Consider the following 20,861-nt stretch of genomic DNA (forward strand, 5'->3'; position numbering starts at 1 on the left):
TTTGATCTCATCAAAAGAAGATTTTCTGCATTATTATTGATAATTCTATCATTTCCATACAGTAATGGACCAATACCATAGTTAGGATTCTTTTTATTCCTAATATAAGCTCCATATTGTTCCATTCCTTTAAAGCTCCATATTGTTCTTAACTCTGCTGGCCACCATTTTCCCCTTGTGTCCCTTTGATTCCCTTATCAGTTTTATATTACCTAGCTTTTGATTTATATTCACTGCTATTAACTTCCCTTTTCTCTCTCTTTCTCTCACACACATACACACACACACACAGACACATCTAGAGAGTGAGAGCTACCTTCAATTCCTTTTTAAACCAGGCCAGTTTTCTTTAAAATCTGTATGACCTTCTGACTTCATCGTGAAATAGTGGCTTTTTGAACATCCAGGAAAGCGTTCTTAAACAACTCCCAATTAACATTCACATTTTCCTGATTAAATTCTTCCTCCTAGCTCATTTGGCCTACAGTGGTTTTCAGCTTTGGGAGACTGGCACTTTTCAAGCACGAAGCATATATATATCTGGTTTGGACTTTATTCTGTTTGCATACTATAAATATGATCAAGTAATGATCACTGATATTTAATCTACCATTAATTTTTAGTTCTGTGATTCATTTCTCTTTGTCTGCCAAAAGGAGGTCTCACATTAATCCCGCTCAACTTTAGGAAAACAGAAGGGCCACATTTGATCTCCATAAGATATTAGTACAAAGAGAAACAGAATGTAGATGATTCCTTTACACAAAAATCCGCAAGAGACCCATAGACATCTCTCCTTTGAAAATTAATAATCCATAAAATTCCACGTAGATTTTCTTGCAACCTTCTGGATCCTGGATTTCTAGAGGTTTCTGAAAGATCCATAGGCCATAATCAGTGGTGAGCTGGAGCCGGTTCGCACCGGTTCATGCAAACCGGTTGTTAAATTTTGAAGCAGTTTTAGAACCGGTTGTTAACCCGCTTCCCTGCAGGGGGCGCTGAGGCTTTGATAGGCTCCCGCCAGGAAGTGATGTAATTCCTCCTCTGGCCGCCGGGGGCACTGCGCTGCGGGAGCCATGTGGGAGCCACCCCCTGCACCCTCTGCCTGCAGCCAGCCCCTGCCTCCAGCCACCCCCTGCACCCCCTGCCTGCAGCCAGCCCCTGCACCTCCTGCCTGCAGCCAGCCCCTGCCTCCAGCCACCCCCTGCACCCTCTGCCTGCAGCCAGCCCCTGCCTCCAGCCACCCCCTGCACCCCCTGCCTGCAGCCAGCCCCTGCACCTCCTGCCTGCAGCCAGCCTCTGCCTCCAGCCACCCCCTGCACCCTCTGCCTGCAGCCAGCCCCTGCCTCCAGCCACCCCCTGCACCCCCTGCCTGCAGCCAGCCCCTGCACCTCCTGCCTGCAGCCAGCCCCTGCCTCCAGCCACCCCCTGCACCGCCTGCCTGCAGCCAGCCCCTGTCTCCAGCCACCCCTGTACCGCCTGCCTGCAGCCAGCCTGTCTCCAGCCAGCCCTGCCCTGCCCACAGCCAGCCCTTCTCTCTCCAGCCAGCCCTGCACCCCCCAGCCCTGCCCACAGCCAACCCCTCTCTCCAGCCAGCCCTGTACCCCCCTGCCCTGCCTGCAGCCAGCCCCACACCCCCTTGCCTCCAGCCAGCCCCGCACCCTCCTGTCTCCAGCCAGCTCCGCACCCCCTGCCCTGCCCGCAGCCAGCCCCGCACCCCCTGCCACCAGCTAGCAGCCAGCTAGCCCTGCCCCACGCCCCTGTCTGCAGCTGGCCCCACGTCCACTGGTGCCCTGCAGTTCCCAGGGCAGTAACCCTGCACACCTGCTTCAATGAGGGTGGCAGGGAGCAGCTGGGACCCACACATGTGCACACCCTAGGGTGACCAGACAGCAAGTGTGAAAAATCAGGACAGGGGGTGGAGGGTAATAGGAGCCTATATAAGAAAAAGACCCCAAAATCGGGAGTGGCGGCGACCCACACATGAAACGGAGCTCATTTCTAGTTCAGGCCCATCTTTTTAAAAAAGAACTTTAGGCAGGGTTAACATACATCCGTATTTTCCCAGACAGGTCAGGCTTTTTGGTTCTTAAATCGCCATCCGGGAGGAATTTTTAAATTTTAAAAATTCCTCCCCGGAAAATACGGACATATGGTAACCCTGCTGGTACAAAAAATACATACTGGGGCACATCCCTTAAATCAGAACTTTTTATAGGAAACCGGATTTTCAGATTTTGGCAGCTCATCACTGGCTATATCCCCACTAACAGGTTTTTAAAACCTATTCCTATGTTCTCCAAGTTATTATGCATGGGTGTCATAAATATAAAGGGAAGGGTAAACCCCTTTAAAATCCCTCCTGGCCAGAAGAAAAATCCTCTCACCTGTAAAGGGTTAAGAAGCTAAAGGTAACCTCACTGGCACCTGACCTAAATGACCAATGAGGAGACAAGATACTTTCAAAAGCTGGGAGGAGGGAGAGAAACAAAGGGTCTGTGTATGTCTGTATGTTGCTTTTGCTGGGGATAGAACAGGAATGGAGTCTTAGAACTTTTAGTAAGTAATCTAGCTAGGTATGTGTTAGATTATGATTTCTTTAAATGGCTGAGAAAGGAACTGTGCTGAATAGAATGACTATTCCTGTCTGTGTGTCTCTTTTGTAACTTAAGGTTTTGCCTAGAGGGATTCTCTATGTTTTGAATCTAATTACCCTGTAAGGTATCTACCATCCTGATTTTACAGAGGGGATTTCTTTACTTCTATTAAAAGTCTTCTTGTCAGAAAACTGAATGCTTTTTCATTGTTCTCAGATCCAAGGGTTTGGGTCTGTGGTCACCTATGCAAATTGGTGAGGATTTTTACCAAACCTTTCCCAGGAAGTAGGGTGCAAGGGTTGGGAGGATTTTGGGGGGAAAGACTGTCCAAACTACGTTTCCCAGTAAACCCAGTTAGAGTTTGGTGGTGGCAGTGGAGATCCAGGGACAAAGGATAAAATTAATTTGTACCTTGGGGAAGTGTTAACCTAAGCTGGTGAAAGTAAGCTTAGGAGGTTTTCATGCAGGTCCCCACATCTGTACCCTAGAGTTCAGAGTGGGGGAGGAACCTTGACAATGGGTATGGAGAGCACTGGGATAAGGTAGAGAGCAATATAACTTTTGCGATTTTGGGTTTGTTTTTTTTTTAAAAAAAGAAGTCTTTGTACTTGTACCTATATTTGATAGGTGTATTAAAGATTAACATATAACTAGATACTTTGACCCCCAACTGACTGTATAGTTTGTGGAATGGAGATCTGTAGATTCACTTGGCTAGTGGCTACCAAGCAGGGTGCCGACTTCAATTTCCAAAGAGCTAATAAAGAAGACTCCAATTTCAGTCTAAATGTATTTAAGCCATAAACTTTTCTTATGGAGGAACACATCAACTTGCTTTCTAGGAGGAGGCTGCAATACAGTAGCGGGGAAGTGATCCTTATTTCAGGCTCTGCGTTCCACCGTACACACCCACCAATACCACCATAGGTTTCAGAGTAACAGCCGTGTTAGTCTGTATTCGCAAAAAGAAAAGGAGTACTTATGGCACCTTAGAGACTAACCAATTTATTTGAGCTTAAGCTTTCGTGAGCTATAGCTCACTTCATCAGATGCATACTGTGGAAAATACAGAAGATGTTTGTTTTTATACACACAAATCATGAAGAAATGGGTGTTTATCACTACAAAAAGTTTTCTCTCCCCGCACCCCACTCTCCTGCTGGTAATAGCTTATGTAAAGTGATCACTCTCCTACCACCATAGACACCCTCCCCCCATTGGTATGACTGAGCCTGAGTTTACTGATCTTTAATTGAGGGCTGCAAGACATATTCTCACAGGCCTTTGTGTAAGAAATGGATTAAGGGTTTGAAGATTTTTTTACAATGTCAATGGCTAGGAAATAGGAGACTTCTGTATAGAGGAACTAAAGCTTTCCTCATAAAAGATGAAAGTTTTCTTTTTCAGAAAGACAGTGTATCTGATCACACAATTACCTTTCACTATACTGCAGGCTTGGTTTGGGGAGAGGGGGTTGGGCACTGGATAGAAGTGGGAGCAGAAGAATTGTTGGTTTCTTTTTTCTTGTAGCATTTCAAGTCATTAAGCTTAAGTTACGGATTGCATTGTACACCAGTGACAAGTCAAATCTTAACAGAGACAAATTTGTGAGATTCTGCAGGGAAGATCACCAGCTGGAAGCAGGACCAAATGCCCCCTATAGTACAGTGAGCTATAACTATGCATATTATGAAGGGATCTACACCTTTCTCTTGTAAAGCCCTGGCTGTTGCTATAGGGAACGACAGTTTCACAATGAAGAGTGCAGTGAAGTAACTCTTCAGGTATGAGGGATAAATGGAATGAGAAACAAAGGATAATTGCTAGTAGGAATCTGCTACCACCAAACAGAATGGGAGAAGAATAAGAGGAAAAAAATTCCAACTCCCAAGGTACTCTAAGCCAGTGGCAACGGTATTTAAGTTGATGGGAAATAGTTGATTGAGAGACTAGTTGAATGTGATATTAATAGACTAAGTAAGATCCTGTAGTCATGATCTACTTGAATTCAGTATAGTGTGGACAGAGTGCAGCAGTACAAGGGGTACTGGATGTCAAGAAATCATAATTTGGAGAATTTAGAAAACTGATGAGTAAGGTATAACGGAAGGAAGTAGTAACATCCTTCGGTGAGGGAAAATGTTACGGATTCCTAAGAGGCAGTCTAATTAAGGCACAACAGACTACAATTTCTGTGATAAAAGACGAAAGCAGCAAATAGGATAAGTCCAGTGTAGCTCCCTCAGGGGAAGCAAAAATATATGCGGGTAAATGAAAACCTGTGCCAAAAGGGGAAAAGGAGGAAGCAGAAATATTCAGATAGGCAAATCTTGCAGGGAAACAGAAGGACACCAAAAACAAAGCCGTCCAGGAGGTTCAGGGGATTCCACAGATCTATCAAGTGAAAAAGTAGAACCAATAATAAATTATGTGGGAGATGAAATTAAAGCTGAGTCAAATCTGTCTTCAACATGAAAAATACAGAGGTTGACATAATGAGTTACAGAAAGGAGAACCAGTCAAATTAACCACTGATAGAAGACAGGTAAAGAAATATTTAAAGGCAAATTTAAATATAAACTAATCAGTTAAGCCTAAGGGCACAGCTACACTAGAGAGCTTACAGTGGTGCTGCTGCTGTCAGCCAACAGGAGAGAGCTCTCCTGTCATATTAGCTACTCCAGCCCCCGCGAGTGGCAGTAGCCATGTTGGTGGGAGAAGCTCTCCTGCAGACATAGCGCTGTCCACACAGGCACTTGTGTCAGTAGAACGAATGTCGCTTGGTGGGGTCGGTTTAGTCACACCCATGAGCGACATAAATGACGCCATCAGAAGCTGTAACGTAGACAGGCTCAGCCTCAATACTACTACGGTTGCCTTTAGCTCAAGGGATGGTGGTAACCTTTGCTGTTGCAGGAAAAGATACCCAGATTTTACTCTACCATGAAGTCTATTTGGCACGGTACATGGAACATCTGATTTCTGTGGACAAGGTAATCATTTGTTTCTGAAGCACGAATTACTAGCCACAGTCAGAAACAGGATTCCAGGCTAAGGACAAACTTGATAGTTTCTGCTCCTATCAAGAACTTTGGAAGTCAAGGAAGTCGCAGACTTCAGGTTAAAAAACTGCATCTCTCAGCCATCACCGGTGAAAATAACTCATTTGGTTTGTGAGACTTATTTTTGCTTTCCTTGGCAGAATAAACAGACAAATGTGCCAAATTCTGTCACTGGAACACAATCTGAAAAAAAAATCAATTGTCTTATGAACTGATCTGGAAAGAAATACAAATTTTAAAACTGCTGTAATATTCCATAATAAAGTTCTGGTACTTGAGACATTTCTATCTGTTAAAGCTGAAATTCCTCCCTACTAGTCACAGAAAACAATATAATTACTATATTATATTTCTCCAACCCAAATGCATGTGGTTTGTCAAAAGTATAATGCAGCAGAAAGGAAAACAATTCAATTTCAGAAATTACATTAAATTGTACACCAGCATTCACTCAAATATATTAAAAAGAACAGGAGGACTTGTGGCACCTTAGAGACTAACAAATTTATTAGAGCATAAGCTTTCGTGGGCTACAAGTACCCCTGTTCTTTTTGCGGATACAGACTAACACGGCTGCTACTCTGAAACCTGTCAAATATATTAAGGACTTTAAAGAAGAGAGACATATTTTTGCTTCCTTTCATCCTTTGACTGTCTTGTCTATCTGCATGTTCTATACCTAGCACAATGGGGCACAAATCTTGATCCGAGCCTCTAGGAACTACTTTACTAAAATAATAAGTTAATAATAACAGTGATTTAATTCAAAGAGGGATGGCAAGGGATAAAATGCTTTACGATGTAGTAAAAATAATACCTTGCAATACACTCGAAATTAATTCTCGTCGACATTATTGCAAAAGCTTCTATAACATATATAGCAGAATGCACAGCAAGGTAGAACCATTCACTCAAGCAATCAAACACAGACTGTTTGAAGTTTAAGACCATTCCAGATATTTTGGCTGTGTATGTTTCTTAAGAAGTATCAAAAGGTGTGTTTATAATTTGACTGTCAAGTTGTTTTCATTCTTGTACTATCACATTTCTATGGTGAAACTGAACCAACAAATCTAAAGGTTGTTTGCTAATTGGAAATCTTTTTGCCATTACTGCCCCCGCACCCCGCCACTGCTCACTCTTTCCCCCCTCCCCATGTCTGTCTAAAATGCACGTGAAATTCAATTATCTCTATCCTACCTCATAAAAATGAATCTTCATGACATGCCTGATTAGAATAGTCAGCATTACATATTTATGTTTATGGAAAATTCCTGCCTTTAGGGCTCAGTTCAGTGTTTAAAGGATAAATGAATACATTATATTTATGCAGGAATTTGGTTTAAGTGCAGTTACTCTGGTTGTATTTCTAGATGACTGGGGAGAATAAAATACTGCAAAATATATTCATAAGTGTTCGTTTGCACAGAAACCTCAAATCACTTTGATGGTATTTACAATTGCAACCCTTATATATTTGTTTTCCCACAAACATTCATATGAACTTTTATTAGTATCATTATTTATTGTTCACAAGAAATTATAGAGTGAGGCGTTGCTTAAGAGAGTTTAGGACTGCACTTGCATCTGGACTGAATTAAGCTAGCATCTAAAAGGTAACTAACATTTAAAATCTATTTAGATGAGCTAAATGGGAGTCCAGTGCGTGGTATTGTATGCCTATTGGCTAGAGATGCTTGGGAACATTGAGACAATATGCTGTTGCAACTCCTGTTCAGGATTGCACCAGCGTCTAATTCTGGAGTCTTCTCTCTACAAAGAGAGAGCACCTTCGCGAAGCTGAGAAGAATGGCCTTGAATATCTATGATTCCTTGAAATACTGTTCTTTCTTTGTCTCTTTTTGATTATTACACATCAGCATTTTGAACCTATCCTTTAGCCTTTACTCAAAAATACTCCCACTGAAATCACTTGTTAGGCAAACAAACTGATGTTTTGTGGTCCCTCAACGCACAGCATTAACAGTAAACACAGTGAGTGCAATTCTTGCACCACTGAAGTCAATGCCAAAGTTCCACTGACATCGGTGGAGCCCGAAAGTCATCCATGGTGCTGAATCTTACATTATGTTTTCCTGTAAAATATTATAGGGCAAGGGGAAAATATACTGAAGATGGAGGGAAAGAGAACTGACATATTTTACAGTACAGTACAAACTGTATACTGCTGTTCCTTAGTGGGGCAAGTTCAGTTTACTCATTATAAACACCATTCTGCAAAAAGGTATAATTACCAGGTAATTAAAAGTATTCTCAGACTATAATGAGGGATGCCGGGCGAGACTGCATCTCACATGTGCACGCTGAGGGGAAGATGGGTTTTTTTTCCCCATTTCACCTCCACAGAGGCACAGTGTGGACAAAATGTAAGCGGTTACATTGTCAAGAGTGCCTAAGTGATTTAGGACACTTTTCAAAGTTCCCTTTTCAAAAGTGGTTTAATAATACCATCTAGATTTATATAACAGGTTTCATCAGTAAATCTCAAAGTGCTTTACAAAGGACCATTATCCCCATTTTACAGATAGGGAAACCAAGGCACAGAGGTGAGGTCACTTGCCCCAGATCACAGAGCAGGCCAGTGGCTGAGTCAAAAAGGAACACAGGTTTCCATAAATCCGGTGCTTTATCCGCTAGGCCATCTGACACCCTTAGGGACAGATTTCAGTGGAAGTTAGATACCTACCTTGGCATTTTTGAAAATCCCACTAGATTCCTATCTTCTTTAGGCTCCTAAATACCTTTGAAAATCTGGCCCCTGACGAGCCTAAATCTCATTACAGAATCAATGGGACTTTGGCTTCTAAGTGCCTAAATCACTTTTGAAAATGGGATTTAGGTGCTTTTGAAAATTTTATCCAGGATTTTTCCTGCACCACCAACACACCCTGCAAGGACTAAAACAACTGCAGTAGCACGTCTCAGAGGCCTGCTTGCTAAGCATGCCCCTAGGGGTACAGATGGCTCCAAAAATGGTGAGGAGGATGTGGGGCCACAATCTCCACCACAGAGGCTTGTAGAGTTGGCCAGGTTGTAACATAGGTATAAGCTGCGCCATCCCGAAGGACAGGGCACCATGCATTTATCCCCAGGCACTAATCCTTCCTTCTTTTGCACATCCGCACTGCACTGGGATGGGACTTACTGGTTATGGGTAAAACTTTCAATAGCACCTAAGTCACTTTGGAGTATAAGCCCCACTTGGGTGCTTTTGAAAATGGGATTTAGGCTCTTTTGAAAGTTTTACCCTAATGTTGGTGGGAGTTAAGATATGATAATAATAATGCCTATTTGTTATACGGTGCTTTTCATCAGTAGATCTCAAAGCACTTCACAGTCTTTAATGTATTTATCCTCACAACACCCCTGCGAGGGAGGGAAGCATTATTATCCCCATTTTACGGATGGGGAACTGAGCCACAGAGTGACTAAGAGGCTTGACCCAGGTCACACAGGAAGTCCACAGCAGAGCCAGATTTTCCATGTGCTAGGCCAGTGCCCTAAGCACTGGATCAGCCTTCTCCAGCTATATATACAGTACGGTCTGTCCCTATAACTTTCTTCGATCTCTCTCTCAAAGAAAATTATGGAGACAAGTTGAGCCATTAACAGGTTTTAGCAAAAAGAAAAGGCGTATTTGTGGCACCTTAGAGACGAACCAATTTATTTGAGCATAAGCTTTCGTGAGCTACAGCTCACTTCATCGGATGCAGCTCACGAAAGCTTATGCTCAAATAAATTGGTTCGTCTCTAAGGTGCCACAAGTACTCCTTTTCTTTTTGCGAATACAGACTAACGCGGCTGCTACTCTGAAACCTAACAGGTTTTAGTTCCACGAGGGTCACAATATTTGATAGTTGTCAATGAAGTTGTGCCTGTTTATATCAGAATTGCATTTGGCCCATAATATGTTTCTATTATAAAAATGTTTAAGCAAATTAATACTTAGACAACTTAGAAGGTTCTACCAGTATAATTTGTCATGGTTTCTGCGGCACTGAACAATGCAGTGAGAAGACGGAACAAAATAGTTGATTTTACAGTGATTTTTTGCCTTTCAAAAAGGATCTGTGATGATCTTGGTCCTGCTAAAAAAAGGAACCACTTACAGGGACTAGACTGATTTCTATTCTTATTGACTACATGCATCGGATGCAGTGAGCTGTAGCTCATGAAAGCTTATGCTCCAATAAATTTGTTCGTCTCTAAGGTGCCACAAGTCCTCCTTTTCTTTTTGAGTATGCAGACTAACATGGCTGCTACTCTGAAACCTGTTAAAACATTCAGTTTACAAAACAGAAAACTCAGTTTTTCTAAGGCCAACAGTTTGGTCTGAGACCATCTTTTGGGTAATAATGCATACTAAAAGCAGTGTTTATATATATCTGATAGAGAATTGATAGCCAACCACTCAAAACTCTTGTCCGGTAATACTTTATCAAAAGACTGATGCTACTGTAACGCCGACAGACCCTGCTCATCAGCAGGCAGGATCAAACCGGGGACCTCTGGAGCTTAGTGCATGAGCCTCTTCCGCATGAGCTAAAAGCCAGCTGGCGCTTAGCTAAGGCTGCAGAGCAGACTCCTTTTATCACTCTCTCTAAGTGGTCTTGGTGCCACCAGATGGGACAGAACACCACACCCAGGAGGCGTTTGGGGTTACATACTTTCCCTAGCTGAGGAAGTTGGTTCTGAGCTTCAGAGACTTCCCAGTTGAAATCCCGGACAAGCTCCCACTTGTAATGCCAACAGACCCCGGTCATTGGCAGGCGGGATTGAATTGAGGACCTCCGGAGTTTAGTGCATGAGTTTCTTCCACATGAGCTAAAAGCCAACTGGCTCTTAGCTAAGGCTGTAGAGCAGACTCATTTTAACTCTCTCTAAGTGATCTCGGTGCCACTAGGTGGGACAGAACACCACACCCAGGAGGTGTGTGGGTTACACTACCACAAATAAAAGTGACAAACCCCTCAAAATTAAACAGGTTAAACAAATAACAGGATAACAGCTGTATAAACATTCCCATTCAGACTCTCCATATGGTCCAGACTATCTGTGTAAAGCTCTCTCTATATAAGGTCCAGACTCTCTTTCTAAGCTCCAATCGTGCAGCAAACCAGCAATCAGACTTGCCAGTGTCCAGCTTCACAAGGGTGTAACATGCAGAGCTCGGATCAAAGTTATGCAAAACCTTCTGCCTTCAGCATTCACAGCTGCAGAAAAATGGTCAGAGCCTCCAAACATATAAGGCCTGATCCCATACTCTGATACCACAGTGATGTGTCCGGTATAAATAGTTTGATCAATGGCTACTTCTCCAATAAAACAATCGGTGGTTTCAATAAGCGTTTTGCAGTATTGCCCACCCTCAGAAGTCAAAAGTTATAAACTAGGCCACCCAAAATCATATCGGCTTTGAAAACATGATATTTGGGGGGAAAAAATGTGTCAGTCGTTTTATTTGCCTACTGGTTTTGGGACCTTCAGTGTTCATATTTTCAATCTTGTCTTTTGCATCCATGTGGATAGGATCTTTCATATTTAAAAAAGTAAGCCAAGATTCCCAAGTAATCACCTGTTTCCTGGAACTAGGGCTTTCAGAAAAACACCAAATATCGTGAGACATTGGTTTTGAGTGAGCAAGAACTGCAGGACTGAATCCGAAAGGATGATACTACTCTATATTTCATTATACCCTTGCTTCTACAATCCTGCATGCATCAATACTGAAATATCTGGAGAGTGTCTGTGTACATATACACACTTGTTTGCTTTTAAATAATTACACCCTTTACATCAGAATCTAGAGATCTATTTGATAAATATGGCTACCACGCAAGACCTTTTTTATATAATAAACCTATAAAAAGACTGCCAGCCTCAGCACTTGCTTTGAATGGTCTGAACTTGTCAATCTGTGCACATCCAAAATCATTTCGATGTTTAACAAAATAATGTTCCCTACAAAAATAATCCCCCATTTTACAATAGGAACACTGCCCAGATTTGGGTCATTATGGAAGTATTGTTTTTAACAAGGTTCTGCATTAATTTTATACATTTTTTGCGCATCATTCTAAGTCCCTTACAAGTATATCTGATGGAAGTGTCACAAACTTCATGAGAAATTTGAACATAAGCAGCAGAATTCAATGTTTGCAAACAACATACTGTATAGAACAGAAAGCCCCTAGCAGGCCCTGGGCCAGTTTGTTTACCTGCCACGTCCGCAGGTTCGGCCGATCGTGGCTCCCACTGGCCGCAGTTTGCCACTCCAGGCCAATGGGGGCTGCAGGAAGGGCGGCCAGCACATCCCTCGGCCCACGCCGCTTCCCACAGCCCCCACTGGCCTGGAGCAGCGAACCGTGGCCAGTAGGAGCCGCAATCGGACGAACCTGCAGACGCGGCAGGTAAACAAACCGGCCCGGCCCACCAGGGGCTTTCCTTGAACAAGCGGCGCCCCTAGTTTGAGAACCACTGGTATAGAGGAAACAAAAGATTAAAAGAACGTGTTTACATACTATCAGAAACATCAGCTACCAGTGCTAACAATAAATAAAATAAAAAATAAATAAATTAAGGTACATACCTGAAAATCTGTTGAATATTTTCAGCTTTGATTTCCTTGAGAATCTCGTGGTAGAAATGAGGGTCACTTGGTTCTGAAGGAGTGGGGGAAGGAGGACATTTTTTGTGTGCATAATATCCTAGTAAAATTCCAAAAATAAATAAAGTCAAAACAGTGCAAAATAGTTTAAATATCCGACAAAAGTTGCAGCGGTTGCTCTTTGGTGCTGGTCTCGTATAATGTGACACATAGTCTGGGTCTTCCTGAAGGCGCTGAAATCTTCCTTTAGGGGATGCCGAGGGCTGAATAGGCTCGAGATCAATGTTGGGGTTTTGTGGATTTCCCGAATGGTGATCGACTGTACCATCCAGTCGGAAATGGTCAAAGCCAGGCTCCTCCAGCTCTTTTTCCATGTCCCATTCTAGTTCCAACGTGGTGGCCTGGAGGTCATCATTGTCAAGGTATTGAGAGTGCCCCTGTGTTCTCTGGTCTGCGTTCACTTTGTGATAAGCCATCTTTTTACCTATTAAAAAATGACAAAAAGCAGTGTTTGCTTTGTTGCCTATAGAAAGCATTTAAATATTCATGGGTGTCAGTTCTGTCTTCATATGCAATTGTGTGTGACTCTCACCACTCTTAGAGAGATTTTGTGTGTCCATATTTAAAGGAAAAAAATGAGTCCACAATGTTGCATTCTTCCTAAGCATTCCCTTCTTTAATTTTCTTCTCAGTGCCATTATACTGTCAGTATTTCTATTAGCATCTCCATGTGGTATTAAAAAAAAGTAATAATAACTGTCATCACATATTAAAAAGCATGAGAATGTCGGGAATATTTCAGTACTAACAAGGGAACATACAAGTTGTCCTTGCAGTTTTTTCTGCATTTTTAATTTGTATAGTTCTCTAATATAGCATTAATCCAGTGAGTACAAATGATATATTTTCAAAATTTCCAAAACAAATATTTAGCAGTACACTTCAATATCTTTTTGGAGCTTTTGAACATGGCGCATGTCAATTTTTGTATGCAGATTTCATTTAGCTTGACATCTAAATCAATCATGCTGCTGAAGTAAAATACAGGGTCTAATACAAAGGGGTCCTGGAACATGTCTAGGACTTGTAGGTCTTATGGATAGTACAACAAATAAATAAAAATAACGTTAAAGAAAATATAAATAAAATAGCTTTATTCGTCTGACTGCAAAGGCAAGGGAATGTTTGATTAAAGTTTGAAATTTGAGGGTGACACTCAACTTTACTTACACATCAATAAAAGGCTTCCATTTGGATAGACTGTTCTATTATTTACAGGTATTAAAATGCATAGTTTCTGAATGACTGATGAATTTACTTAGAAAGTGTCCCAGCTGCTTTGCTCCAGTTAGTTTTTCCATTTTAATGAATCAAAATTACTGCCAAGTTGGGATTCTTACCTAAAGCATTTACTTAATAGTAAAACATAACTCTAGCAATTCTAGACATTTCTACAGCTGTGTGAGCCTTCTAAGTGGAACTCTGACCTCTAATGCAAACATTCAAAGTCAATTCTCTACAAATCATTTTTAAACTGACTGCAGTGATGAGGCTCAGTTTTCATCCATACTTTGACAATAGACATTCCATCACATGAGCATCAGCAATTTAATGCTTTTCAAACATCAGACAGACTCATCAATTAGAATGAAATGCAGATACACATATTAACTCCTCACAATGATGGATATCTGAGTGACATCCGCACTGCTACCTTCCTTGTTACCCGTTAATAAATTTTCTTGATCTAAGACCTCGCTTCCAGATGGCATTTTCTGGGTCACATACTGGATGAACCCACTTTATATGACAAAATAGAAAAAGAGTTTAGCAATAATGTTTGAAAAGAATAAAAGACTACAAAACACGATTTACTGAAACAGCCTATCATACTTAAAAAAAATTGTCTTGCTCTATACAGTACCTAATTTACAAATCCTATTTCCCGACAGAACATCTGCCATTTCAATGTCCCTTTCCTAAAAACAGACACAGCAGATAGGCTTACAACAGCCAACAGGATACCCACCTTAAGGTAAACTATACAGTATTTTATAGCACATCTCCCACACACATTTTGCACCTGATCCTTCCATCCCTGCTCAGACAAAACTCCCACTGACTTCAGGGGAAGTAGATACAGATGCTAAGATATGACCCAGAACAACATTTTAGATGGTCAAAGTTACAGTCAGATTAGCGGCCATTTAGAGGAGCTTAAGACCATCATAAGAACATAAGATTGGCCATACTGGGTCAGACCAAAGGTCTATCCAGCCCAGTATCCTGTTTCCCAACAGTGGCAATGCCAGGTGCTCCAGAGGGAATGAACCTAACAGGTAAGTGATCAAGTGATCTCTCTCTCCTGCCATCCAGCTCCACCCTCTGACAAACAGAGGCTAGGGACACCATTCCTTACCCATCCTGGCTAATAGCCATTAATGGACTTAACCTCCATGAATTTATCCAGTTCTCTTTTAAACCCTGTTATAGTCCTAGCCTTCACAACCTCCTCAGGCAAGGAGTTCCACAGGTTGACTGTGCACTGAGTGAAGAAGAACTTCCTTTTATTTGTTTTAAACCTGCTGCCCATTAATTTCATTTGGTGGCCCCTAGTTCTTATATTATGGGAACAAGTCAATAACTTTTCCTTTTTCACTTTCTCCACACCACTCCTGATTTTATATACCTCTATCATATCCCCCCTTAGTCTCCTCTTTTCCAAGATGAAAAGTCCTAGCCTCTTTAATCTCTCCTCATATTGGACCCATTCCAAAGCCCTAATCGTTTTACAAAAAGAAAAGGAGGACTTGTGGCACCTTAGAGACTAACCAATTTATTTGAGCATAAGCTTTCGTGAGCTTCAGCTGTAGCTCAAATAAATTGGTTAGTCTCTAAGGTGCTCAAATAAATTGGTTAGTCTCTAAGGTGCTCAAATAAATTGGTTAGTCTCTAAGGAGCCACAAGTCCTCCTTTTCTTTTTGCGAATACAGACTAACACGGCTGTTACTCTGAAACTAATCACTTTAGTTTCCCTTCTCTGAACCTTTTCTAATGCCAGTATACCTTTTTTGAGATGAGGAGACCACATCTGTACGCAGTATTCAAGATGTGGGCGTACCATGGATTTATATAAGGGCAATAAGATATTCTCCATCTTATTCTCTATCCATTTTTTAATGATTCCTAACATCCTGTTTGCTTTTTTGACTGCCGCTGCACACTGTGCGGACATCTACAGCGAACTATCCACGATGACTCCAAGATTTCTTTCCTGATTAGTTGTAGCTAAATTAGCCCCCATTATATTGTATGTATAGTTGGGGTTATTTTTTCCAATGTGCATTACTTTACATTTTTCCTCACTAAATTTCATTTGCCATTTTGTTGCCCAATCATCCTTGAAAGGGATCAGCAGTCTTCCCAAACTTTCAAGGGTGAAAGTCCATTGCCAGTTTTACCTAAGGCTACTGCAGTATCTGCATCATTCACTTGTATTTCTCAGTTGCCAGTGTACTTCTCAGTTAGTTACTACAAGGGAATAACTTTAATATTGCAAATATAGGGGTTATCGAACTGCAAACATTTGGACCATGATTTACTTAGACTTAGCTTTACACTTACAAGTAGCCCCACTGAACTTCTTAAATGACTGGAACAACTTTAGATCAGAAAAAAATAAGTCTGTGAAAATCTGGTTTGTTTTTAAAGGAATATAAACACAAAACTTACATTTAATTAACCTTTCAAAAGAAACTGACACAATTCAGAGCTCAAATAAACATGCCTGTCTTAACTCATTCACTTTTGCTGGGATGGGACATTGTGCTGTTTTATTTTAACAATGACCTGGCGTGATGTTCTTGAAAATCTTGCCATTAATCTTAGATAAGCAAGGGCTTGATTCTGCAAGGTTCTGAGTACTGTACCCTACATCTAGCAAAACATGTAGGCATGTATTTAAAATTATGCATGTGCATCAGTGCTTTGCAAAACAACATCCAGAATCCCAAGAAGGCCCTGATCCTGCAAAGACTCACACACACATTTAGTTTTATGCACATGAATAGCCTCATTGTGTCTCATGCTCTTTTGTTAGGGATGGGACTGGGTTGCATATTATCAATATACTGTGGTCTCCGTTAAAAACAGTCAGCCCTTATGGACAGCTGCCAAACCACATTATCTTTGCAGACCTGTATTTTATTGATTTCTCTGAAAATTAATTTAAATGTCAGCTTTTGTATATATGGTCCTTTAAACACAAACCAAAACATTCATGTGGGTGTTTAAAAAGCCATTTCAATCAATTAAAATTTCAGCATTCCCCAACAGGTCGAAAAGGAAATAACTACAGTATGTCAGATTGTGTGGTGTGACAACTGTCACTAGGTGCTAACTTTTTATGGTGGCCACTGTATATTGGCAGTATGCAATTAGTGTATGCATTTATGACATTTAAAATGCATGTTTCAATTGAATCTATGTTAATAAACATCATTTATATATCTATTTAAGCGCACCATAAAAATTTCTTTAAATTGTTGTTACTCTGCATAAACAGTAACCCCTTTTTTTGAAATTTAATAGCTCAGCCATTTTATTTTTACTCAAAATACCACAACCAGTTAGACCATTTACTAGATCAGGGATCGGCAACCTTTGGCACGCGGCCTGTCAGAGAAATCTGCTGGCGGGCCAGGCCAGTTTGTTTACCTGCAGCGTCCGCAGGTTTGACCGATTGCAGCTCCCAGTGGCCACGGTTTGCCATTCCAAGCCAATGGGGGCTGCGGGAAGTGGCGGCCAGCACATCCCTCGGCCCACACTGCTTCCCGCAGCCCCCATTGGCCTGGAACGGCGAACCTGCTCTACCTCCATTCTGCCATATATTTCATGTTATAGCAGTCTCGGATGATGACCCAGCACAAGTTATTCGTTTTAAGAACACTTTCACTGCAGATTTGACAAAACGTAAAGAAGTTACCAATGTGAAATTTCTAAAGCACTCGACCCAAGGTTTAAGAATCTGAAGGACAAAATCTGTGAGGGACAAGGTATGGAGCATGCTTTCAGAAGTCTAAAAAGACCAACACACTGATGCGGAGCCTACAGAACCTGAACCAGCAAAAAAGAAAATCAATTGTCTGCTGGCATCTGATTCAGATGATGAAAATGAACATGCGTCAGTCCGCACTGCTTTGGATTCTTATCAAGCAGAACCCATCATCAGCATGGATGCATGTCCCCTGGAATGGTGGTTGAAGCATGAAGGGACATATGAATCTTTAGCGCATCTGGCATGTAAATGTCTTGCAATGCTGGCTAATGACTTCAACAGGAGCAGAAGTAGGCCAAGGATAAAATTTTCAAAAGTGCCTAAGTGACATAGGATCCTAGGTGCCATTTTCTAAAGTAACATAAGCACAGTGATAGAAGCAGAGTACTTGAATACTGTATATTGACCTAGCTATTGGAATTTTTACCACATGAATATATTGGTTTAATTGAACAGCGGGCTAATAAGGAAAAGATCAGGAAGGAAGAATAGCTCAGAATAAGCCATTCTCAGCAAACACTTGAGGGTTGTTACAGGACAATGGCAGAGCCATTGGCTCTGAGGAGTTCTGTTCAACCCACTGAACTGTTTTTTAACAAGAAGAGCCAGACTCCTTCCCCCCCCCCACCCGAACTGACAAGAACAAAAACTCAAGTTGAATAAAAAGAGATTATTTCCAGAGGGGTGGTAGTTACGGTGGAGGTTTTTGGGGAAACCAGACTGATACAGGCTCTCACTGGGGTGCCTGGGGAAACTAGGCCTGCTTAGGTGCCCTTCAGGGGATGGTAAGCCTTTAGGTAAGACAGACATCCATGTAGCCTGTCTGCTTTAAAATCCTTTCTTGAAATACTTTGTTCTACCGTGAAAATAAATAAAATTTGGGTTTAAAAGGTTGGCTAGTCACTATCTATATTCACCACTAGTCACAAACTCCCACAGGAAAGTATCACAGGTGCTGAACCCAGCTGGACTTGTTTAGGAAGCATGGTGGATCCACAGGGCCTAATCTAAGGGTGGGACAATTGTATGATAACTGCACCTCTGTCCCCTTCCTTGATCGCTCTGAATGGAACCCTTCAGGCCTCATGCCTTTACTTCTTCTGGAGGTGCAGCAATCTCTCTGTGCCCATGACAGGATCCTAGGATCCTAAGATTGACTTTCTGTAAGATTTAGGCTAAATGCCTAAAATTACTTTTGAAAATGGGACTTCATCTCCTAAATCAATTAGGTATTGCTAAAATTTTTACCCCAAATCAGAATGATAGGCACAAGTAGAGGTGATGCATCGGGGGGGTGGGGGGGGATATGGGTCCTACCCCCCCACCCCCAGATTGCTCAGTCACATGGTGAGCTGGCAAGGTGCAAGCAGCATCAGGCAGAGAGAGCAAGAGACAGGAAGAACAGCTGGGAGCTGCAGGAAGGGGGGACAGGGGAGGTGCTGCTTTCCAGGAGGAGGGATTTGGCTGGGGGAGCGTGATTTGAGCTGTTCCGGGGCTGTGTCTCCCACTATCAGCAGGCATAGGTCGTCTCTGGGCACAAGGCAATAGAAAATTAGGCCTTTCTCAAATTCCAAAAGCTCAGGGCCAGATGTTCAATTCCTCAGCACCCACAACTGAGGCCAGATATTTAAGAGAGCTCAACTCCTACGTACATATCTTTATAAGGGCCAAATTTTCAAACATGACTAGCACCCAGGAGTTCCCATTCTGACACCTATGGCTACACGTTCTAGAACAGCTCGACACCCAACCTGTCCACTTTTTATTTTCATGCCTAAAATGGGAGGTGAATCCCATTTGCGGGTGCTGAGCTCTTTTGAAAACCTGGCCCTTAGAACCTACTCTGAAGACAGTTGGATTTGCATAGGTGCAGCTAAGGGCAAAATTTGGCCAGAAGACCCTTTATAACTGGTAGTGGTGCACAAGATGAGAAGAATGACTTGATTCTTAGAGCTTAGGATGAGATAACAGGGCTGGTACTTAGTGGGGAAAATCTATTTATTTCTAAACGGAGCAAATTTGATATGGAAATCAACGTGAGGCACAATGAATATAAAGCCCCATGGCTCTTTTACAAAGCCATGTTTTAGAGTAGAAACTTTTAAACTCACTGATATCTGTAAAGTGCTTTCAGATATTTAGACATAAGATGTTATTATCGCATGGTCTACTGACTCCCTGTGCAAAAATAAGTCAACACTAAAAAAATGAAAACTTACAGGTTTTTTTATAACGTACAGTCTATAAAATCTCATTCTCAATTGTTTGCTCAGTGGGATTTAATTGAGTTTTATCAATTTCAACCCTGAAGTGGGACCTCTAGAAATAATAGATTATAGAGCTGAAGAAGGCAAGATTTACAATTGGGCTATATTGGTGTTTTGCTATATTTTGATAGATTGCCTTAATCGTTTTATGCATGGCTTATGAGAGAAAATAGACTAACATAATGTTATGCTTTTTTGAACTATTTACATAATTTTCTGCTTTTTTTTAAAAAAAAATATTTGTATCTGAAGAATTCAGAGAACAAACAAGTTTATTTCACCATTGTACAAAGTGTACTTTCTGGGTGAATTCCAAGATGTTAAAGCTCAAGTATAGTAAGTTGCCATGACAACTGCGGCAGCAAACTGTACAGTATGTTTATGAACATACATTTACTGAGACATATATACACATGACCAGACTCACTGACACACCATAATTATTGCTAATTAATCTATCCAGTCACATATATAGGACAAAATTCTGCTCGCAGAAAATGAAAGAATATGCTAATTTAAGTCAACTGGGCTATTCCAACCCATAGAAAAACCAGAGGGAAAGCAGAATCATTGTGTGTATGATGTACAGTACAAGATGGTTTCCAAATACCAGTCAGTAAAGCCTTCAAGCTACAACCACTTCTTCTTGGAACTCAATACAAAGGCGAAAATTACAATAAGGTATCATATTGCAGAGTTTGGGCTCCTACAGCTATGGGCTAACAGTGTAGTAGTAATCGGTCTAGTAACCTTTGACCTTCTTTTCTGAGTCTCTTCTGAAATAAGCTGTCAAATCTCAGAAATGCCCAAGTTTGATCATTTGGGTCTGCCTAGAGGTGTAATTTTGCATGGTGTACAATTCCTGTGAATTCATCACAATGTATTATGTCACACATACTCAACGTGGTGTGACATTCAGCCTCCTGAATGTTCTAATGTGCAAATGCTGAACTGAGCTTTATTGCTTCACTTTAAAAACAAAAACTCACATGAATTAACTCAACCCAAATAGTCAGTGAATGTATATGTATAATACAAATGTATCCCTCTTTTCTGTTTCTCATTTCTTGATAGATCTGCAGTGCCCTGGATACACAGCCCCCCATATTAGACACTAATCTGTTCAGTCTCTCTGTTAGCATCTTACCTAAAATCCAGTATGTTTGTATTCATAAGACATCTAGTATATTTGTATTTCCAAACACACTTAGGTCCCATATGATGGAGTAAATCTAAATTTAAAGCTATGTA

At 41.4% G+C, this 20,861-nt stretch overlaps 1 protein-coding gene across 3 annotated transcripts in view; it reads right to left on the reverse strand.

The window, feature by feature from the left end:
• Nucleotides 1-20,861, reverse strand: part of NAALADL2 (N-acetylated alpha-linked acidic dipeptidase like 2) — a 935,367-nt gene that overhangs the window by 530,025 nt on the left and 384,481 nt on the right. For all 3 annotated transcript variants that reach the window (XR_012669850.1, XM_075132103.1, XM_048862820.2), the window contains one exon: nucleotides 12,270-12,771. Coding sequence is in view for 2 of the 3 variants with exons in the window: in XM_075132103.1 (XP_074988204.1) it covers nucleotides 12,270-12,763 (494 nt within the window). In the remaining variant the exon portion in view is untranslated. The remainder of the gene's footprint in view (nucleotides 1-12,269; nucleotides 12,772-20,861) is intronic.

Source organism: Caretta caretta, chromosome 9 (assembly GCF_965140235.1).
Source record: "Caretta caretta isolate rCarCar2 chromosome 9, rCarCar1.hap1, whole genome shotgun sequence".
In the NCBI taxonomy this organism is placed as follows: domain Eukaryota; kingdom Metazoa; phylum Chordata; order Testudines; family Cheloniidae; genus Caretta; species Caretta caretta.